This window comes from Scyliorhinus canicula, chromosome 9 (genome assembly GCF_902713615.1).
Source record: "Scyliorhinus canicula chromosome 9, sScyCan1.1, whole genome shotgun sequence".
Lineage (NCBI taxonomy): Eukaryota > Metazoa > Chordata > Chondrichthyes > Carcharhiniformes > Scyliorhinidae > Scyliorhinus > Scyliorhinus canicula.
Window position 1 is genome coordinate 91,241,956 of NC_052154.1, and position 18,279 is coordinate 91,260,234.

The window sequence follows — 18,279 nt, forward strand, 5'->3', positions numbered from 1 at the left end:
CACATAGACACAGACATTGAGTGAAGCATACAGGAGTGTAGTACTACTCAGTAGAGAAGCTGTGTGAAGAGATCAGATCAGCCCATAAGTCCATCAGTACATCGGAGGGTCGTTTCGGAGTCTGGTAACAGCAGGGAAGAAGCTGTTTTGAATCTTAGTGCGTGTTCTCAGACTTTTGTATCTCCTTCCCGATGGAAGAAGTTAGAAGGGTGAGTAAGAGCAGGAGGGGTCTTTGATTATGCTGCCCGCTTTCCAAAGGCAGCGGGAGGCTTAGGCAGAATCACTGGGGGGGAGGCTGGTTCGTATGATGGTCTGGCCTTCTGACAACTCCTTAAACCTACCTAGTATTGCCACTGATTTAACATTTGGCTTCCAACAGTTTATTTTTACATGCCCTATCTAATGGCAATACAAACATACTGGTTTCTTACCATCAATTTTATCCTGTCATTTTTAATGATTGGAACAACTTCTGCCTTCTTCGGACACGAATAATCTTTTTAGTTCACAAACCTTCTATTCTTCCAGTTTTCCTGTAGGTTTACAACTGTAATATACTGTCCCACGGCTGCCTTTGATACATATTGGCCAGAATTCTCTGGTCATGCAACACGCCTCCGTTTGTGGGTTTCCCGGCGGTATGGGGTACCTTTAATGGGAAATCCCATTGACAAATGATGGGAGTACAAGCTCACTGCCATTTCAGTTTTGAGTAACAGGAGCCACAAGTTCTGCCCATATTTGGAAGGATGTCCTGCCTTAGAGAGTTGCCAGCCAATCTGATTGGCCAACAGCTCTACAGCAAACCCAGGCACGGCGCTGCAGTGGACAGAAGAGTTATTGCAATGTTGTGTCTGATAATAAGTCCCAGGAACCGCAGTGCTGCCAAGTACTGGGGGTAGGATTCTCCTACCCCGGGCCGGGTTGGAGAATTGCCAGCGGGAGTGCATCCGCCCCGACGGTGGTCTGCCAATTCTCCGGTCACCGGAGAATCGGCACCATTGACGCCGGCATGGTCGGCACGGCGCTGGTCCTACTCGGCGGGACCTCGCCGTTCATGTTGCGGGGGGTCGGCCTGCTGGTTGGGAGGGGGGTCTAGCTTTGTAGCCATTCAAGTGAGACAAAATATTTTTTTACTGGGCCCACAGTGATTTCAATCACAAGTCGAAGATACTTTGTTACATCAAAACTCGGAGTTGGACTTGAGCCATCGTCTGATCTATCAGCTTCTCTTTTAACCATGTAACCGAGGTGTTTCTTCATCAATGCATCCTGTCTGAATCTTTTCTCTCTTTGCAGCTGTTTTCCGTTCGCTGGCCTCCTTTGCTAAAGCCTCTTTCTCGAATTCAATTTCAAGCTTCTGCATTTCTCTTTCTGCTTCTCATTCCAGCTGCTTAATTTTATTTTCCATTTCAAGCTGTTTCACATGCAGCTGAATCCTAACTAGCTCAAGTGTGCTGTATTTGTAGGCTTTCCTTCAAATACCAAATCATGTGCTACTGCACCAATCAAGTCTGCTTTTTAGCTCTGCTTTTAACTCTATCTTCAGCGTTTCACCTAATAGAACATAGAAAAATACAGCACAGAACAGGCCCTTCGGCCCACGATGTTGTGCGAACCTTTGTCCTAGATTAATCATAGATTATCATAGAATTTACAGTGCAGAAAGAGGCCATTCGGCCCATCGAGTCTGCACCAGCTCTTGGAAAGAGCACCCTACCCAAGGTCAACACCTCCACCCTATCACCATAACCCAGTAACCCCACCCAACACTAAGGGCAATTTTGGACATGAAGGGCAATTTATCATGGCCAATCCACCTAACCTGCACATCTTTGGACTGTGGGAGGAAACCGGAGCACCCGGAGGAAACCCACGCACACACGGGGAGGATGTGCAGACTCCACACAGACAGTGCCCAAGCCGGAATCGAACCTGGGACCCTGGAGCTGTGAAGCATTTGTGCTATCCACAATGCTACCGTGCTGCCCTTAAGTACAAATTAATCTACATTCCATAATTCTACCATTATCCATGTACCTATCCAATAGCCACCTGAAGGTCCCTAATGTTTCCGACTCAACTACTTCCATAGGCAGTGCATTCCATGCCCCCACTACTCTAGAACATAGAACATAGAACAGTACAGCACAGAACAGGCCCTTCGGCCCTCGATGTTGTGCCGAGCCATGATCACCCTACTCAAACCCACGTATCCACCCTATACCCGTAACCCAATAACCCCCCCCTTAACCTTACTTTTTAGGACACTACGGGCAATTTAGCATGGGCAATCCACCTAACCCGCACATCTTTGGACTGTGGGAGGAAACCGGAGCACCCGGAGGAAACCCACGCACACACGGGGAGGACGTGCAGACTCCACACAGACAGTGACCCAGCCGGGAATCGAACCTGGGACCCTGGAGCTGTGAAGCATTTATGCTAACCACCATGCTACCGTGCTGCCCTCTCTGGGTAAAGAACCTACCTCTGACACCCCCCCCTATATCTTCCACCATTCACCTTAAATTTATGTCCCTGTGGAATGGTTTGTTCCACCCGGGGAAAAAGTCTCCGACTGTCTACTCTATCTATTCCCCTGATCATCTTATAAACCTCTATCAAGTCGCCCCTCATCCTTCTCTATCCTAATTAGAAAAGGCCGAGCACCCTCAACCTTTCCTCGTAAGACCTACTCTCCATTCCAGGCAACATCCTGGTAAATCCCCATAGGCTGTGAATGTAAACTTTGTAATTATTGCAATACACCCAGGGACATATCTTCCCTCTCAAGAAAAGCCACAGCAATTGGCAGCACTGTAGCATAGTGTTTAGCACAATTGCTTCACAGCTCCTGTGTCCCAGGTTCAATTCCCGGCTTGGGTCACTGTCTGTGCGGAGTCTGCACGTTTTCCCCGTGTGTGCGTGGGTTTCCTCCGGGTGCTCCGGTTTCCTCCCACAGTCCAAAAATGTGCAGATTAGGTGGATTGGCCATGCTAAATTCTCCTTAGTGTCCAAAGTTGCCCTTAGTGTTGAATGGGGATAACTGGGTTATGGGGATTGGGTGGAGGTGTGGGCTTGGGTAGGGTGCTCTTTCCAAGAGCCGGTGCAGACTCCATGGGCTGAATGGACTCCTTCTGCACTGTAAATTCTATTCTCTGAATTGCTAAAGTCATTCTCCATCCCTATAGGTACAGTAAGATTCACTGTGAAATCCTCTTGGCTTTACCTATAGCAAGTGGCTGCATTCATATCTATTTGTGGATTCAAATTCCCACAAAGAGCTCCCAATCTGGTTATGATCTTGGCAAGGAACAGCACTTTATTTTTCTTTTTGTCAAGTGTTAACCTGAAATCTCGATGATTTGCTAAAATAATAAATCCACAAATTGACACTTAATTTTTTTTTTATTCATTCAGGGGATGTGGGCTTTGCTGGCTCAGCCAGAGCATTTATGATATGCAATCGTAAAACTAACTTCGCGAGCCACACATAATTTACAACCCAAAATCAACATAACTTAAACATGAAATCAGTCAATTATAAACTTTACATGTCACGTAAATGACAAATATGAGTAAGAGAGATCTTACGAATGGCTGCAGTTGTTCATTCCGCATATTTGCCTTCAATTGCCATCAGAAGGTTCTTTAAAACTCAGTTTCCCTCACGCATAATATCAGCTCCTCTTCGAGGGCTTAGTCTGATTCCCAGTTGAGTTGCTGTAATTTGTGTGATTGGCATTTTAGTGGTTGCACTTTGTGATTGACAGAACTTTTGTCGTAGTTTGTGTGATTGCCAGTTTAGTGGTTGCTGTTCATGTGATTGACAGTTCAGTTGTTGTAGTTTGTGTGATTGACAGTTCAATTGTTACAGTTCACGTGATTGAGAGTTCAGGTGTACCAGACATTTCTTATGTAGCACTGTCTGTGATTGATAGTTGAAATGCAACACTGTGTGTGATTGGAGTTCAGGTACAGCACTGAATGTGATTGACATTCACTAGCAGTATTGTATGTGTTTAACAGTTCAGATGTCGAACTCTGTGTAATTGACAGCTCAGGTGCAGCATTGTCTGTATTGACAGTTAACATGTAGCAGTCATGTAGCACTCTCTATGATTGACAGTTTAAGTGTATGATTGACAGTTCAAGTGTAGCATTGCCTGCATTTAGCAGTTTAGGTGTAGTACACTGTGTGATTGGCAGTTCAAGTGCAGCAGTGTGTGTGATTGGTGTTCCAAGTGTAGTATTGTGGCTGATTGACAGTTCAGGTGTAGACCTGTGTGTGATTGAAAGTTAAGGTGCAGCATTGTGTGTGATGACAGTTCAGATGTGGCACTCTGTGTGATTGATAGTTCAGTTGTAGTTCTGTGTGTGATTGGCAGTTCAGGTGTAGCATTGTTTGTGATTTAACGTGAAGCACTCTGTGTGATTGACAGTTCAGATGCAACACTGTGTTTGACAGTTCAGGTAGCATTGTGTGATGGACAGTTCAGGTGTAGCACCGTGTGTGATTGAGAGTTAAGGTGCATCACTATGTGTGATTGACAGTTCACGTGTAGCAGATGGTTGAGGTGTAGCACTGTGTGTGATTGACAGCTGAGGTGTAGCAGATGGTTGAGGTATAGCAGTGTGTGTGATTGACAGCTCAGGTGCAGCTTTGCCTGTGATTGAAGTGATACACCTTTGTGTAGATGGTCCTGAGACCATGGCTAAGTGGGCCAACTTCCTGCCTGATCAGGGGCACAGTGGTTAGCATTGCTGTCTCACAGCGCCAGTAACCCGGCTTTGATTCTGACCTCGGATGACTGTGAAATTTGCACATTCTTACCTTGTCTGTGTGGGTGCTCTGGTTTCCTCCCATAGCCCAAAGATATGCAGGTTAGCTGGATTGGCCATGCCAAATTGCCCCTCGATGCGGTTACAGGGATAGGGTGGGAGATTGGGCCGAGGTTTGGGTGCTCTTTCAGAGAGTCGGTGCAGACTAGATGGGCCGATGGATTCTCTGATTCTAGGAATTCTATGATTCTAAGTTTGTGTCTTTATAGTCCCACTCTGGAGCACACAATCTAAAGTGATATTTCAGATGCAAACCTGAGAAGGCGAGACATTAAACCTCACTTTCCACCCTCTCAGGGGATGCAATAGTTCCCACTAAACTATTTCAACAATGAGGTGAGTTCTGGTTTTCCAAACTAATACTTACCCCTCAGTCAACAACACTAAAACAGCTTTCAGATCTTTGCTCTTTGTGGGACCTCGTGTTGCTGCATTTACTTACTTCATTCTTGCAATGTGAGCATGACTTGCAAGAGCAAGAAATGATGGTGATGAACTGCCATCTTGTACTGCTGCAGTCCGTATGGTGTAGGTACACCCACAGTGCTGTATGGAGGGAGGTCCAGAATTTTAACCCATGACAGTGAAGGATGGCCAATATATTTCCAAGTCAGAATGTTGAGTGGATTGGACGGAAAACTCCAGTTGGTGTTGTTTCTAGGTATTTGCTGCCCTTGTCCTTCTACATGGTAGAGTTTGTGGATTTGGAAGGTGCTGTCGAAGGAGCCTTGAAGAATTGTTGCAGTATATCTTGTAGATGGTGCACATGGCTGCTACTATTTGTCATTGGTGGAGGGAGTGAAAGTTTAAGCTGGTGAATGGGTGGGCTGCCTTGTCCTGGATGGTGTCGAGCTTCTTGAGTGTTGTTGGAGCTGCACTCATCCAGGCAAGTGGGAGAGTATTCCATCACACTCCTGACTTGTGCATTGTGGGTTCTGGACAGGCTTTGGGAAGTCAGTAAGTGAGTTACTTGCTCCAGAATTCCCAGCCTCTGACCTGCTCTTGCAGCCTCTGTATTTATATGGCTAGTCCAGTTCAGTTTCTGGTCAATGGCAACTCCAAGGATGTTGATGGTGGGGATTCAGTGACGGTAATGCCATTGAATGTCAAGGTTAGACTCTCTCTAGTTGGAGATGGTTATTGCCTGGAACATGTGTGGCATGAATGTTACTTGCTATTAATTAGCCCAAGCCTGAATGCTGTCCAGCTCTTCCTGCATTTCAACATGGACTGTTTCAGTATCTGAGGAGTCATGAATGGTGCTGAACATTGAGCTACTATCAGTGAACATCTTGTTCTGACCTTATGATGGAGGGAAGGTTACCAATGAAGCAACTGAAGATGGTTGAACCGAGGTCTTTATGCTGAGCGAACTGAAATGACTGACCTCCAACTACCACAATCATCTTTCATTGTGGTAGGTGTGACTCCAGCCAGTGGAGAATATCCCCTGGATTCCCATTGACACCAGTTTTGTTGGGGTTCCTTCTTGCTACTCCAATGCTGCCTTAATTTTAAGAGCAGTCACTCTCACTTCACGTCTGCAGGTCAGCTCTTTTGCCCAAGATTGAACCAATGGGATCAGGAGCTGAGTGACCCTTGCGGAACCGAAACTGAACATTAGTGAGCAGACTATTGCTGAGTAAGTGCCACTTTATAGTGCTGTTCATGACTCCTTCCATCAATTTACCGAAGATGGAGAGTAGACTGATTGGGCGGTAATTGGCCGTGTTGGATTTGACCTATTTCTTGTGTACACACCTGGGCAATTTTCCACATTACCGGGTTAATGCCAGTGTTGTCGCTTTACTGGAACAGCTTAGCTTGGGGCATGGCAAGTTCTGGGGCACAAGTCTTCAGTACTATTGCCGGAATTTGTCAGGGTCCACAGCCTTTGCAGCATCCAGTGTCTTCAGCTGTTTATTGATATCATGTGGAGTGAATTAAATTGGCTTGAGACTGACATCTTTGATGCTGGGGACCAGCATGTTTCGACCGAGGCTGTAATGAGGTCTGGCGGAATTCAAACTGAGCATTGGTGAGTAAATTATTGCTGTGTAAGTGCAGCTTGATAGAACTGTCAATGACACCTCCTGTCACTCTGCTGACATTTGAGAATAGATTGACTGGGTAGTTATTGGCTGGACTGTATTTGTCTTGATATTTGTCTTGTCTTTTTTACAGACAGGACAAGCATGGGTGTGTTTTCCTCATTGTCGGGCACATGCAGCGTGTAGCTGTACTGGAACATCTGTACTGGAGACAACAGGTCTTCAGTAACAAAGCCTTTTATGCATCATGTTCAGCCCTGCCTTGATATCTAGAACATAGAACATAGAACAGTACAGCACAGAACAGGCCCTTCGGCCCTCGATGTTGTGCCGAGCAATACCCTACTCAAACCCACGTATCCACCCTATACCCGTAACCCAACAACCCCCCACCCCTTAACCTTACTTTTTAGGACACTACGGGCAATTTATCATGGCCAATCCACCTAACCCGCACATCTTTGGACTGTGGGAGGAAACCGGAGCACCCGGAGGTAACCCACGCACACACGGGGAGGGCGTGCAGACTCCGCACAGACAGTGACCCAGCCGGGAATCGAACCTGGGACCCTGGAGCTGTGAAGCATTTATGCTAACCACCATGCTACCGTGCTGCCCCTGGTAGAGTAAATCAAATTGACCTACTGACTTTTGAGATTGTGGCAACCTTTGGAGGAGGTGGATTGTCCGTGCCTGGTTGAAGATGAGTGCACTCATTTTAAACACATCATGTACACTGATAGTGCTAGACTTCACTTTCATTGAGGAAGGGGTTTGGTGAGTCCTATGCCCCAGTTAGTTGTCTAATTGTCCACCGTCACATAATGTTTGATGTTTTACAATCATGACAACATGGTGAAACACTTTTGAATATGTTGAGTGAATTAAAGACGGCAACTCATCCTGCTCTCAGTCTCCATGACAGTTACATATTACCATCCATCGTGATCAATAGTCTGTGTGTTCAGGGCTCTCACTTATTTGACCTTGGCTCCCAATCCAGGCCCAACAGATGGGAAGAAGATCTCACTGATACTGAGGCGGAATAAAATATTTCTGGGCTCTGAACTTCACCCGCCCCTGACATACCTGAGCCAAGACCATTTGAGTCCAGGGCTGGCTGACGAAGACAGCAGTGAGTGCCTCCAGTTCCCACTGATGTTGAAGCATGTCTGTTCGAATCAGCAATCACACCACCCACATCCTATTAGTTCTCATGTTTTATACGTGACTGCAGCTGCTGCGAGCTGCTTATGTTCTGTGCCCAGTCTGCACCTTGCGAGCTAACTGAACACAGCCCAAACGTCACTGTCTTTGTCACACCAATAAACACACTGAGCATACACATTGGAATTCCAGTTCAGCTCAAACTCTGCGTTGGAGGGGTTATTCTGCAAAGAATGAGTGAGCTGTTCAACATAGTGCCACATGGCAGACATTTACAGAATGAAAGTTTAAATCATTTCGAAACACGTTTTACAAACGTCTTCATTAGTTGAAAAAGGGGGTTTGGTTGAGACATGTTAACATGGCAGTGCAGAGGGAACTTTACTTTGGATTAAACCCTGAGCTGAATGAAGAATGTGTGATAGGAAGTGTAGAGTGAATTTTACTGTATCTAACCCTGTGCTGTACCTGTCCTAGGAGTGTTTGATGGGGACAGTGTAGAGGGAGCTTTATTCTGTACCTAACCCCATGTTATATCTGTCCTGGGAGAGTTTGAAGGGGACAGTGTAGAGGGAGCTTTACTGTTTCTAATACTGTGCTGTACCTGTCCTGGGAGAGTTTGAAGGGCACAGTGTTGATGGAGCTTTACTTTGTATCTAACCCAGTGTTGTATCTGGCCTGGGAGTGTTTGAAGGTAACAGTGTGGGTGGAGCTTACTTTGTATCTAATCCCGGGGTGTGCCTGTCCTGGGACTGTTTGATGGGACAGTGTGGAGGGAGCTTTACTCTGTATCTAATCCCATGCTGTACCTGTCCTGGGAGAGTTAGATGGGGACAGTGTGGATGGAGCTTTACTTTGTATCTAACCTCATGGTGTAACTGTCCTGGGATAGGACAAGATCAATTTGACTGGCGCCTTCCTCATTCTCTTCCCAGTCTTTCCCTGTCTGTACCTCCTGACCCATTCTGTCTCCCTCTTTTTCTCTCTCACTCATGTTCTCTGACTGGACCTCATGAGTGTGCTGTTTTTCTCTCTGATCGCACAATTCTCTGATATCTCTGAAATTTTGATCTCGCTGTCACTGAGCATTGATTGAAATCTCTCTATTTTAGCTATAAAGCTGATTCACATCCTGGAAGTTGCTCTGTGAGTTTATGTTGGATTTATGAATTCATAGATTCAAACTGAAATCCTCTTCTGACTGTAAGTCTGATTTATTGCTCTCCAGATCGCCCTCTCTGTTTGTATGCAGAGGTGGACTTTCAATGAAAAACATAGGGCGCGATTCTCCCAAAACGGGAGAAATCGTAAAGCTGCCGTAAAACCCGGGCGGGTTTTACGGCAGCGCGCCCCTTCCCGACCGGGGACCGATTCTGGTCCCCGGTCGGGGCTAGCAGCCCGACGCCGTAGGCTCCGGCAAGACGGGCTTAACGAAAATCGTTAAGCCCGCTTGCCGGAGTTAGCGCCGGCTGACGCGTCATATGACGTCAGCCGCGCATGCGCAGTTTGGAAGACTCCAACCCGCGCATGCGCGGGTGACGTCATCGCGTTTTTGCGCGAAACCCGCGCATGCGCGGGCCGGGTTGCCCCTCAGCCGCCCCGCGAATGGATACTGCGGGGCGGCGGAAGGACAAGTAGTGCGCGGGCATCGGGCCCGCTGCCCGCGATCGGTGCCCACCGATCGCGGGCCCATGGCACCCACCACGGCCGTGCCAATCGGTGCCATGGTTATTAATAGCGAGTTTGTGACGCCGTTTTTACGAACGGCAAGACCAGGTGTGTTTGCCGTTCGTAAAAACGGCGGAAAGGGCTGGGACTTCGGCCCATCTAACAGCTGAGAATCGCTGCCGGCCGTAAAAAAACGGCGGCAGCGATTCGGGTCGGGACTTCGGGGGAGGGGGAGGAGAATAGCGGGAGGGCGGCAAAAATGTCGGGAAGGCCCTCCCGCTATTCTCCCACCCGTCGTGGGGGGCGGAGAATTTCGCCCATAGCGCTGCATCATAGGGACACCATGGGGACACCAATCAGAGCTTTGATAGCTCTAAAGTTGCTGATAGGCTCATTTGAATTTCTTGAGCCTATCAGAGGCAACACAGAACACCAGGCTCTGATTGGCTGACTTCCCTTTCGAGTTGGAAACGTTTGCCAGACACTGAGAGGTGGTGGAGACTGAGAGAAGTTCAGACATGGATCTCCTGAATTGGTGTGATGTTCCTGAACTTTCACTGAGTAAAGAGGCAAAGCAACAGCCAGGTTTCTGGCATTTGGGCAGCATGATAGCACAGTGGTTAGCACAGTTGCTTCACAGCTCCAGGGTCCCAGGTTCGATTCCCAGCTTGGGTCACTGCCTGTGCGGAGTCTGCACATCCTCCCCGTGTGTGCGTGGGTTTCCTCCGGGTGCTCCGGTTTCCTCCAACAGTCCAAAGATGTGCAAGTTAGGTGGATTGGCTATGCTAAAGGTGTCCAATAAAGGTGGGGTCACGGGGATAGGGTGAAGGTGTGGGGATAGGGTGGAGGTATGGGCTTAGGTAGGGTGCTCTTTCCAAGGGCCGGTGCAGATTCGATGGGCCGAATGACCACCTTCTGCACTGTAAATTCTATGGTTCTATGGATTCAGTCTGGTGGGCAGCTGAGGCAAAAGTGAGATTGCTGACTTAATGTTGGTGTATGAGCCTGTGAAACGTACAAAGGGAGGTGCATGCCATCTGCCGTTGAGTGAAGTGGGGCGACTCCAGGCCAGCACTGATGAAGGAGGGTGGGAGGGACAACCAACCAACCAACAAAAAAGAACAAAGGCTGCCAGATGGCCACCAGCAGCCAGCCAGGAGCACACACATTCCTTGAAACCCAGCCACCTGAGTGAGAGCTGAGCAGAGCAGTGGTCACGAGGTGCGAAGAAGGCCAGGCAGACACTAGCGTAGTTTCTCAGGGAATTGGAGAGCAGTGGCCAGCAAGAGCGGGGTGACTCAGCCAGAGCCAGAGGCCAGCCAGGCAAGGATGAGAGTAAGAGGACTGGGCTGGGCAGCAACCGGACTGGGTGGTGAGAGAGCAGAGGCCAGGCCAGATAGTCAGCAGTGGCAGCCAGCCAGGAAACCACACGGTCGTTGAGGCTCGAGGCCTGGCCACCCGAGCAAGAGGTGAGCAGAGATGTCATTGTGGATGGGGCTAAATGTCCTTGTGGGTGGGACTTGATGTTATTGGGGGCAGGGCTCAATGTGATTGGAGTTGAGCTCAACACCATTGGGGACAGGCCGCCACATCACCAGGGCATGATGTGGGACCCCTGTAAAGAGGGAGAACGCAGGGCCCCCAAAATTGTAAGTCTGCCTCTGTTTGTATATATACACATATATATACACTCAGCATGTCCTGACTTATTAATTGTTTCACAATTCAGATATTTAGAACTGAAGAAATCAAATAGGAAACTAATGAACTTGGATCAGTTGTCATTTTTATCCGGTTTTAATCGTGCAGATTTAAAATTGCATCTTGCAGAAAGACTTTCCCCAAGAAAGAAAGACTTGCATTTATTTAGCTCTTTTGTCAAGGTGCCCCAGATCCAGGGAAGTGCAGTCACTGTAATCAACCTGGGCATCGCAAAATCCCAGAAAGGGCTATGTGATAATGCCCAATTTATCTGTTTTAGTGCTGTTGATTGAGGGGTAGTTATTGGCCAGGTCATTAGGACACCACCACTTGCTCAACTACAAAATATCTCTAGTGCCAAGAGATATTTTGGTTCCAGCTTGGTTTAATATGTCAACCATGAGGCAGAGTATCTAACAGCTCCGTGCTCCCTCAGTACTGCACTGGGAGTGTCACCAGTTTCTGTGTTAAAACAATGTCATGGAACTTGAGGCCAGAAAGTTCTGATTCAGACATGAGACTACTTGGCAGTCAGATCAGGTCCAGAGAGGGCACCTCTGAAAGGCAAGGTCTTATTTTGTTATTTATCCTGTACTGGAGCCAGAAAGAGCAGGCGTGCTCTCCCGGCTCTTTGCCAAATTCACAGGCCACTGTCGATCAACAGTTGCTTTTCCCTTCTCTTTGCGGTCTCATCGTGAGCTGAGATCGTAACCTCAGGCGAGATTCTCCGCAAATGCGGAGAATCGTAAAGGCTGCCGTGGGACAGGCCGTGACCCACGGCAGCCTTCACGCCCACTTCCGGGGTCGATTCTCCCCCCGGGCGGGGCTAGGAGCGCGGCCCCGTGCGTCATGGCGGCGCGGCCTTGACGACCATCGTCAAGGCCGCACGTCAAGCGTCACGCCGGCTGACGCGGCCGATGATGTCGGCCGTGCACGCGCAGGTTGGACAACGCCAACCCGCGCATGTGCAGTTGCCGTCTTTTACCTCAGCCGCCCCGCAAGACATGGTGGCTTGATCTTGCGGGGCGGCGGAGGGAAAAGAGTGTGTCCGTTACGGACGCACGGCCCGCGATCGGTGGGCACCGATCACGGGCCTACGTCCCCCTTGGCACGGCCGTGGTACTGCCGTGCCAATTGTGCCCCCAGATGCCCCAAATGGGCATCTGGCGGCCATTTCACGACGGCAACGAGCAGGTGTGTTTGCTGCCGTGTTGAAACGGGCGTGAAGGCCCGGCCGCTCGGCCCATCGGCCTCGGAGAATCGCCGCTCGCCGTAAAAAATGGCGAGCGGCGATTCGTGGCGTGGATCGGGCGTGGGGGGGTGGAGAGAATAGCGGGAGGGCTTGAAAAATGTCGGGAGGCCCTCCCGCTATTCTCCCACCCGGCGTGGGGGCGGAGAATCACGCCCCTCATGTCTACGGTAGATTCCATCAGCTCACTGGCTGCATCCGGTGGACAAATGTCCAGTGCTCCTGCCTAGGATCACACCAGGATGCAAGCATGATGGAGTTTTAGGCCTCGAGTCTTTAAACAGAAGGGTACACCTCCATATTCTCAGCTGTGATAAATAGTTGCTGCCTGCCAGATTCAGGGACTCTTGATGTCCTTCTTTAAAACCCAGGACAATGTTCTGCAGAAAATCAGGTTTGCTTCCAGTACAGTAACCTATTGCTTAAAATAGCACTGTCACTATGGTAACGACTTGAAAGACGTTGTACATATTTATACATCGAGCTGGATGGCTGTGGAATCATTACCACTCTGGCTTGTTTTGTGAGCTGCTTGAACTTTGGCCTTTTCCCGACAGAATTCAAATGGGAATGAAGGGGGAAGGATGAGGAATTAGGAAAGAAATTGCCAGCCGAGGATTGACTATAATCTTTCACTTTTGGTATTTGAGTCCGAAATCAGATTGTGATATTCTGTGCATCAAGCTAAAAGTTGGCTTCTCTGTCTGTCGTTCATGGCAGTAATTAAGTGTCTTTCTCTCTCCTGTTTGTTTTTCTGTCTGTCTTCTATCTCCTCTTCTGTTCGTTGAAGTCATGTGGACACCAAGGAGCTGTGTGGTAAGTCGGACAATTGCCTTCCCTTCCACTGATTTGTAAACAACGTTACCAGCTCTGAAAGGCCTTGGTGTGGTGATGGACATTTTTGTTGAGTGTCACTCCCATTGGAAATTTATTGCCAGCGTTCAATGTTGTTACTGCTGTGTATATGTGAATTTGTCCCCGTTGCTGCCACAGGGAAAGGCCACGTTTGTTCATCCTTTTTCTTTTCCCCTCTTCCTCCTTCCAGCCATTTGCTTGCTCCTGTTTTTTTTTGTTGTCTCCTTCCATTGCTGACATGGTTTCAACAGAGGGGATCCATGACACCTGGTGATTCTGGGATTGCCACAGCTCCATACCATTTGCCTTCATATGCTGCTTGGCCAGAGGAAGCTGGGTGATATATTGGAAAAGGAGATGCTCGCCTGCGGGAGGCTGAATGAGGGAATGCTGCACATTGGGTTTATGACACATGCCAAATCGTGCTGAGCAGGAATGCCACCCCTGCCATTTCTTTAAACCGTATTTACTGCGTGGCTGAATTGTAACCAATTAATACTCTTGCTCAGTAGTGAGTGAGACAAGGTGTCACATTCAATCTCCAGCCCATGCTGGTGAACGAATGAATTTGGCAGTGAGCTTCCACAATTGGCCTCATCAACAGTCGGAGAGGCAACGGGAGATGGGCTTCGTATTCATAGCTGGCCCTGTCAAGGATGGGAGCTCCCTCTTCTCACTTACTCATTTACCAATTTCTCTCTTCCCGCAACCCTCGAGCATTGAAGTGGAACAGCTAAATTGGAGAGTTGGCACCTGGCCAGTAGTGAGGTTTCAAAGTGACATGATTTAAATTTTAATCTGTGGTCCTTTTTTTTAGAAAATCCATTTTGCGGAATAATTTGAGAAATTGTCTCTCTCACATCCTGCTCATGTGATTGCATAGCACCATATTACTGACTGCAGATGCAGCCACAGGATAACAAGTAGTTTATCCTGGGTCATTAGACATGTGGTCGAGCTGATCTTGTGTTTTTACAGTGAGGAAACAACCTATCTATGTTTATGATCGTCTCAACTTACTTCATCCATCAAACTCTATTCACATCCATCTCTTTCACCCTGTCTCATCATGTACTTTACCAGCTTTCCCTCAAATGAATCCATGTTACTCGCTTCAGTTATTCCTTGTGATGGCAAATTCCACGGGGGCGATTCTCCGAGGCCCGCACCAGGCCGGAGTTTCGGAGCAACCGCGCCATGACACCCCGACGTCGGCGAGCGATTCTCTGAGGTGCGGAGAATCGGCGCCATTTGCGGTGGCGCGTTTGTCACGCGCCGGCCGTGGGCCAAGCAATTGGCAGGGCTGCCGATTCTCTGGCCCGGATGGGCCGAGCGGCCGCTTCGACATGACAGAGTACTGCCGGCGCCGTTCACCCCTGGTCGCTGTCGGCAGGAACTCAGCAGGAATGCTCGGGGCGGGGGGGGGGGGGGGGGGGGGGGGGGGGCCTGTTGGTGGGTGGGAGGGCTCCCTCACCGGGGGCTCCTCCGATGATGTCTGGCCCATGATCGGGGCCCACCGATCGGCGGGCCGGCCTCTTCGTCGGCGGGCCTCCTTTCCTATGCGGCAATGTTATATCCCTGCGCCATTTTTATGTGGGGCAGCCTGGGGGAGGACAGCCACTGCGCATGCGCTAGTTGGCGCATGCCGAACTGTGCATGCGCGGGACCCAAGGCGCCGCGTCTTTTACGCGGGGGTCTCCGATGCCACACTGAGGCCCCGCCCTCGCAAACTCCGCCATGCCCCTGCCAGCTCCACGGAGGCCCCAGAATGGGGTCTGGGAACAGTCGCCGACACCGGAGTAAAACACTCCGGTTTTTACTCTGGCGTCGGCACTTAGACTCCGGTTGGGAGAATCCCGCCCCACATTCCTACCACTCGCTGGCTACAGAGGTTTCTCCTGAACATCCCACTGGATTTATTAGTGACTATTTCATATTCATGACCATAGTCTACTTTTATTTGCAAGTGGAAACCTGGACTGGGATTCTACCCGGCGGGGCGGGGGGTCCGGGCGTGATGGAGTGGCGTGAACCACTCCGGCGTCGGGCCACCCCAAAGGTGTGGAAGTTTCCGCACCTTTAGGGGCCAGGCCCTCACCTTGAGGGGCTAGGCCCGTGCCGGAGTGGTTGGCGCTCCGCCAACTGGCGTGGACGGCCTTTGGCGCCACGCCAGTCGGGGCCGAAGGGACTTCGCCGGGCATGCGCAGTGGAGGGGGTCACTTCCACCTCCGCCATGGTGAAGACCATGGCGAAGGCGAAAGGAAAAGAGTGCCCCCACGGCACAGGCCCGCCCGCCGATCGCGGGCCAGGCCACCGTGGGGGCAACCCCCCCGAGGCCAGATCACCCCGCGCCACCCCCAGATCACCCCGCGAGCCCGCCCGCGCCGTCGGCTCCCGCCGGTATGGTAGGTGGTTTGATCCACGCCGGTGGGAGAGGGTTGACAGTGGCGGGACTTCGGCCCATCGCGGGCCGGAGAATCGCCGGGGGATCCCGCCGACTGGCACGTCGCGATTCCCGCCCCGCCGAATCTCTGGTGGCGGAGAATTCGTGACACGGTGGGGGTGGCATTGACGCCGGCCCCCAGCGATTTTCCGACCCTGCGGGGGGTCGGAGAATCCCACCTATTGTCTTTATGTCAACACTCCCAAATCCTGGCAAAATCTGAAAAGGTCAATCCTCAACAACCACTGTTCGAGAGAAAAGAGTCCCAGCAATTCAATCAGTGTTACCTCTCAGTTTGGCATCATTCTATTAAATGCATTGTCTTCCTTCACAGTACCTCAATGTTTTTATTATAAATACAGAAACTAGAACAGATCAGTCCTCCAAATGAGACCAAAGCTTTGGAACAAGTCTACAAAACTCGCTCACCTCTTCCTGACAGTTTCAAAATGAAAGCTGACAGTGAAATGTGACTGAAGCCAGTGATTATTGTTAACATCACAGCGGCAGTGCACACCTCATCGCACTGTGTAAATTCAGTGCTACACAAACAGCAAACACGCTACACAGAGCAGACCAGAGCTCACACTGGATATTCTCAGTATCTGCACAGGCTGAGGGACCAAACTATCATAATAAGGCTCTCTGAACCATGAATCATTGACCTCACCCCTTACTCATGGAGCCCCTCTTGGTCACAGACCCACCCCTCACCCCCCCCAACCTAAGTCAGTGGCCCCACCCCTCAGTCACAGAGCGCTCTCTTATTCCCTGACCACTCCCTTACTCCCTGAGCATCCCCTTATTCACTGAGCCCCCCTTACTCACTGAACCCCCCTTATTCACTGAGCCCCCTTACTCATTGACCCCCCCTTCCTCACTCACCCCCTCACTCGCTGAGACCGCTTACTCGCTATGCCCCCCTTACTCACTGACCCCCCTTACTCGCTGAGACCCCTTATTCACTGAGCCTCACTTACTCACTGACCCCCATTACTCACTGACCCCCCCCTTACTCACTGACCCCTCCATTACTCACTGAGCCTCCCTTACTCATTGACCCCCCTTCCTCACTCACCCCCTCACTCGCTGAGACCGCTTACTCGCTATGCCCCCCTTACTCACTGACCCCCCTTACTCGCTGGGACCCCTTATTCACTGAGCCTCACTTACTCACTGACCCCCATTACTCACTGACCCCCCCACCTTACTCACTGACCCCTCCATTACTCACTGAGCCTCCCTTACTCACTGACCCCCCCCCCATACTCACGGAACCCCCCCTTACTCACTGAGCCCCTTACTCACTGAGCCCCTTACTCACTGACCCCCCTTACTCACTGACCCCCCCTTAATCACTGAGCACCCCCCTTACTCACTGAGCCACCATTACTCACTGAGCCCCTTAATCACTGACCCCCCTTACTCACTGACCCCCCTTACTCACTGACCCCCATTACTCACTGACCCCCCCCCCTTACTCACTGACCCCTCCATTACTCACTGAGCCTCCCTTACTCACTGACCCCCCCCATACTCACGGAACCCCCCCTTACTCACTGAGCCCCTTACTCACTGAGCCCCTTACTCACTGACCCCCTTACTCACTGACCCCCTTACTCACTGACCCCCCTTACTCACTGACCCCCCCTTAACCACTGAGCCCCCCCTTACTCACTGAGCCCCACTTACTCACTGAGCCCCTTACTCACTGACCCCCCTTACTCACTGACCCCCCTTACTCACTGAGCCCCCCCTTACTCACTGAGCCCCTTACTCACTGACCCCCTTACGCACTGAGCCCCTTACTCACTGAGCCCCTTACTCACTGACCCCCCCTTGCTCACTGAGCCCCCTTACTCACTGAGCCCCCTTACTCACTGACCCCACTTACTCACTGACCCCCATTACTCACTGACCCCACTTACTCACTGACCCCCCTTACTCACTGAGCCCCTTACTCACTGAGCCCCTTACTCACTGAGCCCCTTACTCACTGACCCCCCCCTTACTCACTGAGCCCCCTTACTCACTGAGCCCCGCCTTATTCACTGCGCCCCCCCTTACTCACTGACCCCCCCTTACTCACTGAGCCCCCCTTACTCACTGACCCCCTTACTCACTGAGCCCCTTACTCACTGACCCCCTTACGCACTGACCCCCCCTTACTCACTGACCCCCCTTACTCACTGACCCCTTACTCACTGAGCCCCCCCTTACTCACTGAGCCCCCTTACTCACAGATCAGCCCTTACTCACTGACCCCCCCCTTACTCACTGACACCCCCTTACTCACTGAG

At 50.4% G+C, this 18,279-nt stretch overlaps 1 protein-coding gene across 2 annotated transcripts in view; it reads left to right on the top strand.

Moving 5' to 3' along the window:
* The window catches only part of necab2 (N-terminal EF-hand calcium binding protein 2), a 218,017-nt gene that overhangs the window by 88,198 nt on the left and 111,540 nt on the right, over nucleotides 1-18,279 (top strand). For both annotated transcript variants that reach the window (XM_038807149.1, XM_038807148.1), the window contains exon 4: nucleotides 13,472-13,497. In XM_038807149.1, the coding sequence (XP_038663077.1) occupies nucleotides 13,472-13,497 (26 nt within the window). The remainder of the gene's footprint in view (nucleotides 1-13,471; nucleotides 13,498-18,279) is intronic.